The 13531-nt window shown below is 41.6% G+C and overlaps 1 protein-coding gene across 2 annotated transcripts; it reads right to left on the bottom strand.

Moving 5' to 3' along the window:
• Positions 1 to 214: 214 nt before the first annotated feature.
• scaf4a (SR-related CTD-associated factor 4a) lies at positions 215 to 12092 on the bottom strand. 2 transcript variants are annotated; one of them, XM_035666267.1, is made up of 19 exons: positions 11915 to 12092; positions 10216 to 10299; positions 10033 to 10077; positions 9783 to 9944; positions 9526 to 9658; positions 9160 to 9296; positions 8844 to 9026; positions 8559 to 8644; positions 8344 to 8428; positions 7672 to 7848; positions 7472 to 7545; positions 7149 to 7339; positions 6845 to 6945; positions 6402 to 6515; positions 6161 to 6317; positions 5937 to 6064; positions 5548 to 5701; positions 4321 to 4476; positions 215 to 3936 (listed from the first exon to the last, which is right to left on the bottom strand). In XM_035666267.1, the coding sequence occupies exons 1-19, from the start codon at positions 11942 to 11944 to the stop codon at positions 2783 to 2785; spliced, it is 3351 nt and encodes a 1116-aa protein (XP_035522160.1). In that variant the 5' UTR covers positions 11945 to 12092; the 3' UTR covers positions 215 to 2782. The 2 variants fall into 2 exon arrangements, with proteins under 2 accessions (XP_035522160.1, XP_035522161.1); XM_035666268.1 differs by having other exon boundaries at positions 8850 to 9026.
• Positions 12093 to 13531: the final 1439 nt, after the last annotated feature.

Here is a 13531-nt window from a genome sequence, read left to right as displayed (position 1 = left end):
TATTTCCTAATAAAAAAAGACCTTACCTGTTTTACTCTTTACCGTAGATAGTGAAGGAAACAGCCTGTAAGCATTAGTTGAATAACAGTTGTGTGGCATTTAAACTGCCCATTGCATCAAATGTGTGCCACATCATTTTGAGTATCTTCATCTTTCACCATCTGGCAGTTTACAGCATGAGTTATGCACAGAATATAATTTGAACACGGAAAAATCATTTGGTACAAAAATAGTTTATTAAAAACAATTTCCTATGGCTGAAATATTGAAGATTTTATGTCCATGTCTTTTGTATTTTTAACAAATCATAGAAACATCTGTCAACTTTCAAACCATCAGGAGTTAAAAAACGTTAAAGCAAAGGGCCTCTGTTATTCCTTCCAAGTCAATTGGTTTTCTCAGATAAACGAATCACAGATCATAAACAATTACCATTACACCTTTGAATTGTCAGTGATACAAGCATATTTACAGCAGTGTGTCCCAAGCAACACTCATTTCATCACTTTAGTTCTGCCCTTGCTGTCTCATTGTTAAAATCAAGATTCAAGAACAGTTGGGCTTGCAGAATCTGGGCTTCAAACATTAACAGTGTTAACTCAGATACAGTATGTCCTCAGTTAAACTAAGTTTGAAAGCTGAAATTATCAAAGACAAAAAAAATAATTCAGCTATAGGGTTACATTTTACATTTTCATGTGGCCAAAATTAATTCAAATCCAAGTTTGACTGACGTACAAGAGGCAATTGACAAAGCTCTTTCGCCTGGTCCAAGACATTGCCCTCTTCCTTCCATACACACAGCAAAAAAAAAAATACCACCATTAGCATAAAGCTTATCAAGTCTGCTTGCTAAATTGTGTTTATACAAAATGCTCAAAAATCCAAGCTGGCACTAAAATAAACCTGTTTTGAATATTTCTCTGTTGGATCTACAAAAGGTCCTATTTCATTTCTTTAACTGAAAAATAAAAATATACACATTTAGGCAAGAGTGTGATATTTAGACAGCAGAAAAAAAATACTAAGTATACACATACTTGAATTTCCAATGGAATTTAATTCCACATAACTTTAATGATGTAGATGGTAAAATTCTGAAAAATAGACCGTCGAAATGGAAACAAAGATGAAAATCAACTTTGCTAGTGAAAAATGTCTCGTCTTCTCAGCAGTTTTTGGGTCAATTTCTTTGCAAATGGATATACTCCTCTATGTTTTTCTATACCAATATCTCTGTCTAGATTACTTATATAATATCATCAAATCTCTTTATGTCCTAAATATTCCAAGGGACATATACCACAATACACCTGGGCGTTCCTTTTTTTTCGTTAACTTTAACTTTTATGCATGTTATGTTGAAATGTCTTATATAAAATGCCTCTTGGCTCATCTTTTACAATGTCCGCTCAGCAAAACAAATTCAATTATGTCACTGTTAAAGTTTAGGTCCTTGGTTTTGAGCCCCTACAATGGTTTGTGTCGGCAACCAAGCAACATGATTATATGCAAACACAGAGAATTAACCAATTTCCATAACAGATTTTCTATAAAGTGACAACTGATAAAGTATGATCAAAGAATGTGAAGCATTCTTGATTTCCTAAAGAATATCAGAATGACAGGACTGTTACTTTTTCACAAGGAACTGGGTGCAATGTTGTTATTAGTAAAATGTGACTACCAAGTTAGACTCAGAGACCTTGTGAGAACTAGCTCAGCTTCTAATCAGTCCTATGTCTCAGTACTAGTGGAATATATACTTTTTAAAACTGAAATAAAACCATGTATTGAGAATGGATTTTTTTAAGGACATCAGGTATTGGCCAGTAAATGTGCATGTCAGAAATTCATAAGTTACTACACCAAGTGTCTGGTAGAATGAAGACAATGCTCATTTTTGTTTTGCCTGAAATAAAATATGGTTCAAAGGGTGAAACGTTAGGGCATAATGAAAAGGAGAACTCTTTGTGTGAGTGAGTACCAGGCCTAATTCTCAGGGATATTTTAACTAATTTATAAATCACATGCTCTTCTCCATTTAAACACATACAAGTAACTTGATTGGCTTTTAAGGCAACCATAGTCCTTTCAAAGCTGAGCCTTACTGGCTGTGATTGTAATGAGGAGACAAAATTAAACAGAAGATGAAATGAAAACAATAAAGAAAATTAAACTGCGCCTCTATTATTCAGTGTTTGACTGAGAGAACTTTTGGCAAATTAAAAAATATATATTTTAAAATCACCATATTTACCTTGTTGAGGAGAGCCTCACATGGATGAGGCCATGGCGTAAAAATAAATTTGTGTCATAAAAATCATGTTTTTCCACCGACTGCAAACCAACTTGAGTATAAACATAAAAGAGCTAAGCTCAAATTAACCTTAGATGGACAGGGCTTAGCTAACATGCAAACACTCCATTCATTCTTACAACATACAGGGAGGAGAACAACCAGAGTTGATAGCCAACATTTAACTACAGTCATTTTTCCAAACTGATTTTCAAGTGGTAAGTGTTTACACACCAATGCAAAGCCAAATGTGACCACGAGCCATAAAGTCTTAAAATAACCATTTTCATGTGTGGAAGATGTTCAAGAAATGTGTTACTGCCCAGAAACTGTTAATTACCAACTGACAAACTGTGACTAGTTAGTTGTTCAGTTGAGGCTGGTTATCATAGTAAAAAACACCTTCTTCTTTTTTTTTTTTTCTTTTTCTTTTTACTTTCAGTGGTTCACAGCAGTCTGTGGCTGCAGGAGTAGTGAGCCAGTCTACGATGCTGCTTCCTCTTCTGTTTCTGTGGGCTCACTTTGAGCTGAGGGTAAGGGCTCAGAGGGCTTCGGCTCTCCTTCCGCAGTAGTTACTTCTGGGGGCGGGTCTAAAAGTTCTGATTCTGCCTTCTTTTGAGAAGTTTCCACGCTTGGTTCTTTACTTGTTTCCGCAGAGACAACAGGAGTCAAACAAGGTTGCTCTGTGCTGTTAGAGGTCCGAAATCTGTCCATGTTTTCCAGTTCGGCCAATCGATCATCTCTGTCCCACCGCGTGGTCCTCTCTCGCCGTTCTGACCGCCTTGGCCTGTCCCCTTCTTTTCCTTCAGCCCCCCTTCCTCGTTCTCGACTCCCACCTTCTCCCCTTCCTCTCTCTCTCTCTCCTCCCTCCCCCCGCCCTCGCTCCCTTTCCCCATCATCACCCCTCCCTCGTTCCCTGTCGCTATCCAGGCTGCTTCGCCTCTCCCTCCAGTCCCGTCTGTCTCTGTCCCGATCGCGGTCTCTGTCCCGATCTCTATCTCGGTCTCTCTCCCATCCTCCTCCCCGGTGATCACCACCGTCTTCCTGCCAGCCTGCGAGCCTGTCCCTCCCATCCATTCTATCACCACCTCCACCCCTCCCTCCATCACCAAATGGACGCCTTCCACCTCCAAAACCTCGGTCCCTCTCTCTATCCCTGTCTCGATCCCAGTCTCTGTCCCTCTCTGGCTCTCGGTCCCTGAATCCAGGCCTGTCTCCCCTGAATGGTCTGCCGTCCATTTCTTCTGGCGCTTCCAGGCCACGAGGACCCCCTGGTCTGATAAAAGGAGGGGGAGGACCTTGAGGAGGAGGGCCATGCCCATGTGGGGGAAAAGGAGCCCTCATATTGTGAGGAGGGAGAATCCCAAAGCCTCCTTTAGGTGGAGCGGGGTCATGGTGCATTATTTGCGGGTGTGGCCCTCTGGGCATCATCTGCGGGGGCATGGGTGGCATGTTGGGATGAGGGGGTCGTGGCCCGTGGGGCGGAGGGAAGCGCTGCATGTGTGGTGGAGGGGGAACTGGAGGACGCTGAAGTGGGATTATACCGGGTCGTGCGCCAAGCAGACCACCAGAAGGGGGTTGGAGGTTTCCTGGAGGACCACCTGGGAGAGTCCCTGGAGGTCCGACTACCTGGTTACCTGGAGGGACACGAACACAAAATACAGCTTTAATTATATTTCATTACGGTCCCAAAGCACCATAATATTCAATTTAAGACAGATCATACCATTTGAGAATCACAAACTAACAAATGTCTGGTACTGTATTTTCACTTGATAAATACAAATGAATCATAATCAAACTAGTCATTTAAATTCCTGCCCATCAAGTGACTGTTGAAGCACTATACTTCATCTAATAATAAAAAATCTAATCCAGTTTACTAATGGTAACTACTAACTAACTAACTAATAACTAATAGTACTAACTAATAGTAGTATTTTTTTTTAAAGTGGGTAAGGGCAGCATGAGAAACCACAAAATCACTTTGGTAAAAAGTCTGGAGTGAGAGACAGACTGACCCATAGGTCCCATCTGGTTGTTGAAGATGTTGGGTCCCTCCAGGACCTCATCATTTTTCCTGTTGCCCAGACCTGCTGGGTCCAGAGGTGGGTCTTCAACTCCACCTTTGGAAGGAGGTGGGGGGCCGAGAGGCATTGCACCTGGAGGAGGAAAACCTGGGAGAAGACAGGTGAGAGGAGTTAGCATGCTTTCACACCAGTTTGATTCGGTTCAAGCAAACTTTGGTGACAGGTGAACACCGACAACCCACAGGACTTCTTGATAGTGGATATATAGTTTTAGCATGTATAAAAAGTTAAAGGACCAGTGTGTGGGATTTAGTGGCATCTAGTGGTGAAGTTTCAGGTTGCTAACTAAACACTGCCAGTGTCTGTATTTGACAAGCTGGGAATGAGAACGGGCTGTAGGAGAAACTACGGTGGCCGTGAAACACCGAAGGCCCTACCTACAGCCAGTGTTTGGTTTGGTCTGTTCTTGGCTACTGTAGAAACAGGCATGTTAAACTGGAACTACCAGGTGTGCAGATAAAAAACTACTTTCTCTAAGTAACAAAAACGTATTTTCCCGTATATTCAGTACACAACTAATGAGAACCTACCTATGAACATTATATTCAATTTCTCCCAATAGATCCTCCTAAATGTTACACACTGGACCTTTAAAGTAAATCTTTTAAATTAATCTGCTGATAGTTAACTGTCAAGGAAGCAATCTGTATACGGTAAGCTTAATAGCGTGCCAGCACATGAGCGAGGGGATTGAAAAGCAGTTATAACAGCAGTGTGTTGTACTTGTGCTTTAGTCTGTGTATTTTTGCTGTTTCTTGTTAAAAAGTCAGAAGATTCCTCTATTTGGTCTCGTTTTAATCATCAATATCCTTGACGATTATTTCTTGATGAGATGTTTGTAATACCAGAGAACATAAATTAACACATGAGGAGCGTCACAGGAATTTGAATGAAAAGCTGATGATGCAGAGTGACAGACACCTTCCAATGAATGACTTACCAGCCAGTTATAGCACATAACTTCTTGGCTAGTTTGTAATAAGTCAGTATGAAAACAATTTTAATGGCAATGTATCATTTGGACCAAATTAACTTTTTTTTTGTGAAAATGAATGTGTGTGTACGTTACTGATAAACATCATTCTTGACTGTGCCGCAGAGGGAAACTGAATGAAAGCCAATGAGAAACGATGTCATGGCAGCTGAAGGAGGTGCTACCTGGAGGCATCTGCATGGGATTGAAGCCAGGTCTGATGAAAGGAGGAGGGGGGACGCCTGGGGGGAAGGAAGGCGGAGGCATGCCTATGGGACCAGGAAAGACAGGAGGCTGGAGAGAACCCACACCAACCATTGGCTGCTGCACTGGAGGAACCTGAGAACATTTACAGGGATTTAATGGACATCTCAAATGAGAAAAGTATTTGTTATACGGCCCAATCATACTCTTGAGAAACACAGGAGTTAAAGAACTTCATCAAAAATGATCTTGTCTAACCAGGTGACACACAAGCTAGCAGCACTATTAAATATTAACATAGCAGTGATATTTCAACATATCTCTAATAAAGAGTTTTAAATACTGGCAACATCGTTCAGCTGTTGTTTACCTGTGCAAGAGGAGCAGCTGCAGCAGCCACAGGTAATACTTGTGTCTCCTCAGGCTGCTGCGGCTCCGAACGGCCGTTGTGCGTGAGTTCTTCGGAGAGGTCGAGGGTGTTTCTCACTCCACTCCACTCTGGAAAAGACGGACGCAATTCAAATTTGGTTGGTGAACACACTATAATATACAATCAATCAATCAATAACACGACTTGTCTGTCAGAGTTTTTACCAGGTGATAAGGTGTCTACATCCAGTATTCCTCCTTCTTTTAGCTCCTCCAACTGAACCTCTCTGATTTTAGACCAAGGTATGTAGGTGACACCCAGCTCCACGTCCCAGTACTGTTTGAACTCAGCCTTTATGCCCTTGTTCAAAGCCCAAGCAATCTGGCAAGAAATGAAACTCTTGATTAAATTAGAAAGTGCTTTTGTTTTGCAGTGCTTTACTAAGCAGCAATGTTGCTTACTCACCTTAATGGCTTTCTGGTTAACTTTGTGAGTTCCTCTACTAAGCTTCTGTAGAGCTCTGAAGGCATCTTGCCTATGTATCATTACAATGTAGGCACAGCCACGTGGAGGGATCATCTTAACGAGAGAGGAGAACAAAGACGGGTGAGGAAAAAGATTGTGATTTCCCATGATTCTTGTATGAACATGTACAACATTTGAAAAGGGTTTGGAAAAGTTTTTTTTGTACAGTTATTCGACTGTATGTAATCAGTATTTTACCATCAAATACCAAATATTAATAACAAAGCAGATCATATGAGCTGTTAATGTAATGACTTGCATGAAAAACACAAAATATAGCATGACAAATGTACCAGTGACAGAAAGACACAAAAAGCTATGTTTTTCATTGTTACAAACACAGGATGTGGATCAATAGAACTGATCAATAGAAGTCTACTTACATTGATGGACTCTATCTGGCCAAACTCCTCCAGTAAACAGGCGACGTCTTGTTGTTGTGTTCTCTTGTCCAACTGGCCCACCCAGAGAGTTGTACTGCAAACTGAAAAGGAGAAAGAAATAGTAACATGAACAAGAACAAAAATATGTAATAAATGGGATAAAAGGGAGGAGAAAAAAATGCTAATGTCATCTCATCGTTTTATGAAATGACTAAAACAAAAACACTGCATATTCCCCGCACTTCATTTCAGGGCCGTGTCTATCTACTTCAATAAATATGACCATAAATAGATTATGACTCACTGCTTAGTGTCTCGCTCTTGGGTGGAGGAAGACCTTTCTGCCGTCGCTCTCGTTCTTTCTCTCTCTCCCTGCGCTCCTGTGAGCGAGAGTGTGGGGAATGGTGACGGCGGTCTCTAGAGCGCGAGCGGGATCGCCTGTGCCTGGATCGTCGTGTACGCGAATTAGACCGTGACCTCCTCCGCTTCGGAGACCTGGAGCAAAAACAAAGACATTGTAACTCATGATATGTCCGTCATAAATAAGTACTGAGCAGTTTATCTAACGAATTATCGTGCTTAGATGGAAAGTTAGTTTGACACATTGCATTAACATCACATGCTTACCTGGAGCCTGAGTTTGACCGCCGACCATGTCTGCCATCCCTCATAGATGAACGCTCCATATCCATTGACAAATCCTGATATGGCATCAAATTCAAATTTTAATGCAAATATAAAAATGTACAGGAAATGTACTTTACCAACTAAATTTACCCTAAAAATGGCTTGTTTTCACATGTCTTTTGTACTATTGTTAAGTCTACCTGTTGTTGCTGGTTGGCATTGTGGGGAGGGAATACCCCCGGGAAGCCCGGAGGCCCAGTAGAACCAGGGAGAGGCTGCCCTGGTAAAGCATGGCCCACAGGAGGCATCATAACTGGGAAGCTTTGTCCTGGTGGTAAACCATAGGCCTGGAGCTGGCCATTAGGAGGGAGAGGAACCTGAGAAAGACCTCTGGAATTAATATTGTGCACGTACAACAGGGTTCCCAAAAAGATTTGTCCCTGGACACATTTTATCTTCATTTTGTATGTATTACTAAATAAATAAAGACCATATACTGTAGTGTAAATGGTATATGTATTATGTAACCCAATAAAGCTTTTTCACAGAAGACATTTTAAAATGTCATAGAACACTAACAAGCACAACCAGTTCCAAGGCCCTGTATTTTCCATGCTGGCTCACTCTCATGCTAACTGGCACAAATATGTTTCACCTGTGCTTTTCCTGCTACAACAAGTCAAAATGTCTGCTGTGGAAAGGGTCTACTGTTGTAACACAAGCTAAAATACAAGTTATAGTGACAGGGAACATTTGATAGCAATTTTTTTGTTTAAAAGTACAAAATAAAAACAGATAATCAGTGAATCCGATGGCCAGATTTGTCAGGAAAGATGAGTTATTTTATCATTTAAAATATTTGTACTTATTACCTGTTGTGAGAGGTCTTGCGACATGTTAATCATCTGCGGTTTAAAGTGCTCCATGTGCTGTAGGAAGGCTGGAGGCTGCTGCATACTGTGGTGATAAAAAAAATACCACATCAGCTTCACAGCTTTTAGTTCATTTAAAAAAAAAATCAATCAGAGCTTCCCACTTCTTGGCATTGCAGAGCTGCTGTAGTATATGTAATAAATAAAACGCTTACAAGGAGGGCTGTGATGACATTTCATCCTTCTTCGTTTCTTCTCCAACTTCTGGTTCGTCATCATAGTCAAAACGGTCCAGCAATTTCTAAAAGACAGGCAGGCAATGAATGTAAAAAGTACATAAATTACGTTTAACATGGAAGAACTTGTACTTTTCCTAAATTACTTGCTAAAATACTCCAAGCACTGTGCTACAAAGTGCCTAAACATTGCCTGGGCTCTGCCATGTTGTATAGAGTATATTAAGCTGTTGAAGGCATATGAAAATACAAAAAGAAACGCACAGCCACCTTGTCAAAGGCTGTCTTCTGCTGTGTGGATTGGGTAGGCAAGGGAGGTTGTGGGGCGACCATGCCCAGGCCAGTGGTGACATTTTGGGCTTGTGTTTGTACGTTATGGAGAGGAGGATGAGTGTTGGTGTCGGGCTTCACTGGCTGCTGCTGAAAGTTCTGGAGCATCTGCTGAAGCTAAAAATGGCAATGACAGAGAGTTAAAGAAGAGTTATTAGTGAGGATCTAGAGGGTGTATACGCAATTATAATATAAGAAGCAAAATGGCCGTGATCAAAGCTTATGTCTGAATGCAATAGTGCACACACACCTGCTGACCCTGTGAGGACTGGAAGAGCTGTGCCACAGCTGCAAAGGCATCAGAGTTTTGCAGCTGAGCAGCAGGTGTCGTGGTGGAGTTCGCCGTTACCGCAGTAACAGGCTCTTTGGCTGGAGGTGGGGAAGAACCTGCGAGAAGAGGCACAGCATGAACATGTGTGCGAGCAGCACACAAATGCCTTCAAACGCCAGCATTGTTCACCTACACGTCACCTTATCAATATTAAATTATTATATGCTATTACTATATGAATGTGCATTTGCAAATGTATTCTATGAGAAAAAATATTATTATTATTAAGACAATAATTCACATTAGTTAGGATCTTGGGCTGCCTCACGTGTACAGACATGTTACCTGGCTCATCTGTGCCTGTGTAAGGTGCAGCCGCACTGCTAGAGCCAGCTGCCATATCCAGGAGGGGCTGAATAACCTCTATCTTGAACACCCCATTCTTCTGCCACAGGTTCAACACCCGCACGATCTTACTCTACAAAGGAAGATAAGAAAGCAAGGAAACGAGTGAAGGAGAAGGAATAACAGGAGGCTGGCAAAACCCCAATTTGGTACTACACTACAATGCACACTATTTATCAAGTGAAATTTGTTCGTACCCTGTCCTCTACTGGGCAAAGGCAGAGGTTCTCAAAAGTTCCTGTAATGTTTTTGGTGAACCTTGGGCCAAACACGTCCTTGTCTGCTCCAAACTGGTGTCTGGACTGCCTAACAATGGAATCCACCACATACAGGCCCGCTACCTTGTACTCAGGCTTACACTGGAGAGAGCAGAAGTAGAAACAGACTTTAGTTTATTTGTGTTTGGTGAGAGAAACCGGGTGATGACTGAATGTAGGGGTGTCTCACCTTTTTGATAAACTTTTCCACAATCTGGACCACATGTTTGTAGAGCTGACAAAGAGAGAAGCAAGTAAGCATGTTATTGTCTCGATACAGGCAAAAACAATTCAATCATTTTAGAAAGATGGAAAATATCAAACAGATAAACAAGTAACTCTCAAAACAAACAAATACCAAACTCATTCTTACTTTCATAGCTTTGATGGCCGATTTGGTGATCGAGATCATCTTTGCCCGAGATATTGGAGGCTTGGAGTCCATCAGCGAGAATAACTAGAGACAGAGGAGATAACAGATGAGCGACACGTGGAGAGTCAGGAAACAGGAGGAAGAGAACAAATAAAAAACAGATGACTTTGCTTGAGGAGCTTCAGAGGTGATGTCAATCATTTCCAGTTGGTTGCTTTCTATTTCCAAACCCTCGTGTCTTCCCACATCAAAGAGACAGATTTACAGGAAAAGCTCTGCACGAATACAGATTTTAGTGGAAACAAGTAACCGAACTAAACATGAAATCAAAAGCTTTAAACAGGGAGTATTCCAATCTTAACAGGCTTATCACTGATGATAACATATGTTAATTGGATTAATGATCTTTCATATTGACCATCTGAAAAGTAACACTGATTGGTTAAGTGGACTTTTTCACCACCTCTGTATGCCGCATGATTGTTGCATTGTTCATTATTCTCTGATGGAGGTATGGCAATAAAGGCTTTGGTATTGTGCTGCAGAAACAGTGAATGAACCACTTTTATTTCCCATCAAGGCTACGAGAAGCTTTGACACACGCAGACACTCCAAACTGGCATCTGAGTTTGTAAAACCGAATATAACAAACTCCACCTCTGCTCTGGGGAGGAAGGGACGACGACACATATCGACTGTTTTGACGTGAGGCAGCATGAAGATACGGCCTTGCTACAGTATGGTGCCAAGAAACTAGAAATGATCCCCATGTTGTCGGCTGTCTGCTTTTTAAGGAAGGTAAAACATCTTAACAACTGAGGTGCACTGAACTATTGCTTTGCTTATTCTGAGCTAAACCAAATGATAGTGTCTGAGAGAAACTCATCTAGACATCGCTGGAGTACATATTTGCTCTTTCAATAGGTGTCTATTGACAGTATGCTGAAGTATACGCTGACATATTTGCATTATCGAACAGGGATCTGCATTTGCAACAACTACAGCCTCTGTTTCTGTGCCAGATAGAAATCCTCATATTCCTGTGTGATGATGATTTGGTTTGCCACTCAGTCCCTGTAACTGTTACATTCAAGGGCTAAATTAGCAGAAACGAGACGAAAAAAAAAGAAGACACCAATAGATAACATGACCTCTCTTTTAACTGGACTTTAAGAGTATCAACCATCAGTCCTCGGGCCTTACAGGGACTTGGCCTGGCATCAACCTAAACAAACCCTGGGATGTGCATTAATGGAGCAGTGGCGAACATTGTGTTAGAAGCTTGCAGTGTGACAACAACAACAGCACAGTGTGTTTGCTCGCTGTGTGTTTGCCTGTAGCATTGTTACCAACACCAGTGCAAGTGACCATGCTCCCACAGGCTAACACCAATGTTACTCTGCGAACTTTGTGCAAGGTGACTGGAACCAGTGTGCACCGGCCATCGCTGTAAGCTCGCTAGTTAGCAACATACCCCCTCACTGGTTTCAGTAACAACATGACTGAAATGCTTCAGCAGCTGTAAGCTACAACACAAGCGCTAACTCGGTTAGCCTTAAGCCATGTTAAGGTGGACAAGTCCAGCTAGCGAGGCCCGCTGCTCGGTGCTGCTCGACTAGCTTCAGTGCATCAGCACCGTGAACCAGCACCGCCGGACTCGGTGACTTCAGGGTCTCAGCGAGCCCCGACGGCAGCCTACCTCGTGGTTAAAGGCGTTGACGGCATCCATGATTGCCCAGCGCTTCGAGCCTCCCCGTTAACTCCCGGTTCCCCGCTTACGGCGATGTTTATTCAAGGAAGGGTCGGTACAACATGTCCGCTCCCGGGAGCTAACGACGGTTAGCCTAGCATCGGTAGCTCTCGGGTCGGCGGGCACGGCAAAGCATGATGGGATTCAATGTCGTTGTTCTATGTTTTGTCCACTGGGTGGCAGAGTGCTGTAGGGGTTGGACATGAGGAGGACCATAGATAATATACATGTATGTGTGTCTATGAGGAGGACAGGGTGTGTGGGAACTCAGGAGGAGGAAGAACCTGGACACAAGCTTTCTCCTCCCATGGAACATTTTAAATATATAAATCAGCACCTGGAAAAAAATGAACTCTCTGACTACATGAACTTTATGATCTAAATGCACTTTATAAATGTTTGGCACATTACAGAGATTTTATTGAAGCAATTTCCTTGTCTATGGAATCTTTTATGTGTGTAAACTATAATAAAGTTGATTAAAAAGGTATGTGGGATATGGGTGTCCACAGTGTCCTTTTAGAGCCTTGGACCTCATTCTTTGTGCATTGTGTGCCTACTCCAGTCGTCGTTAAGTGTCTGTCAGATACAGTACATACACAGCAGACTACACATGCATTCTTCTATTCTGTCTGCTCCCACATACCAACCAGTATTACTGTGCTGGAGAACTACATGACCCCAGATTTAGCCATGAAACCAAGCTGAAGACTGAAATTCTTACTACTCTTCATCGTCATCATCACCGGATATTTCTGGGAGACTGAGCAAAATACAACATCTACCTTTAAAGTATTCCAAGCCACGAAGTTAAGGAGTATTAGTGAAATAGTCTGTTTTATAGTAGTTTGGATAATGCTTCTCAAATGTAGTGAGAAGTAGTACTTTAAATTCTGAATCATCATCTCCAAATCATTAAATAACTCCCTGACAGGACCCCTCTGTTATCTTTATTTTACATGCTACTGTTAAATCACAAAGACTAATCCACAGACTACTGCATAAATCATCATTTGACTAAAGAAACGTATTCTTTATTTATTCTTTATTTGGATTTACCTCCACGAAGTAGTCGCTATCCCCGGTGCACAAAAACCATAACTATAAACACAACCAACAATTTTAAATCACACTGTATCAGTAAAACAGAAAATGGCAAAACAAGCCAAAGTGAAATGATGTATGAAACAATAAACAATAGTAATCTATGGAAACAGAAAATTGTCACAAATACATAGCAATAAAACATAAAAAATAAAAAAAAATCAACAAGAGCAATAACCACAATAACACGTGAGAGTTATATTTTTGGTTTTAATTACTTTTTGAAATAATATCTATTTTTAGTCTGTCTGCTCTGTAGGGGAGGCTGCAGGCTCAGTCAGTTGTAGACCTGACTGTATATGTTCTTGTAGTACAAAATAACTCCAATAGATGGTGGTACACTTATACTTTTGGTTCTCTGTCGAGGTGTCTGGTCTGGTGTCTAGAAAGCATGGCCTAGCAGGCAAGTCAAACTGTATGTATTTTTCTCACTCCTTCTAGGAATCCAGGAGTGAACAATAC

This window comes from Morone saxatilis, unplaced genomic scaffold (genome assembly GCF_004916995.1).
Source record: "Morone saxatilis isolate NCDOM2014 unplaced genomic scaffold, NCSU_SB_2.0 Contig20, whole genome shotgun sequence".
NCBI lineage: Eukaryota > Metazoa > Chordata > Actinopteri > Moronidae > Morone > Morone saxatilis.
The sequence above is the reverse complement of the archived record's forward strand: the minus strand, read 5'-3'. Positions and strand labels throughout refer to the sequence as shown.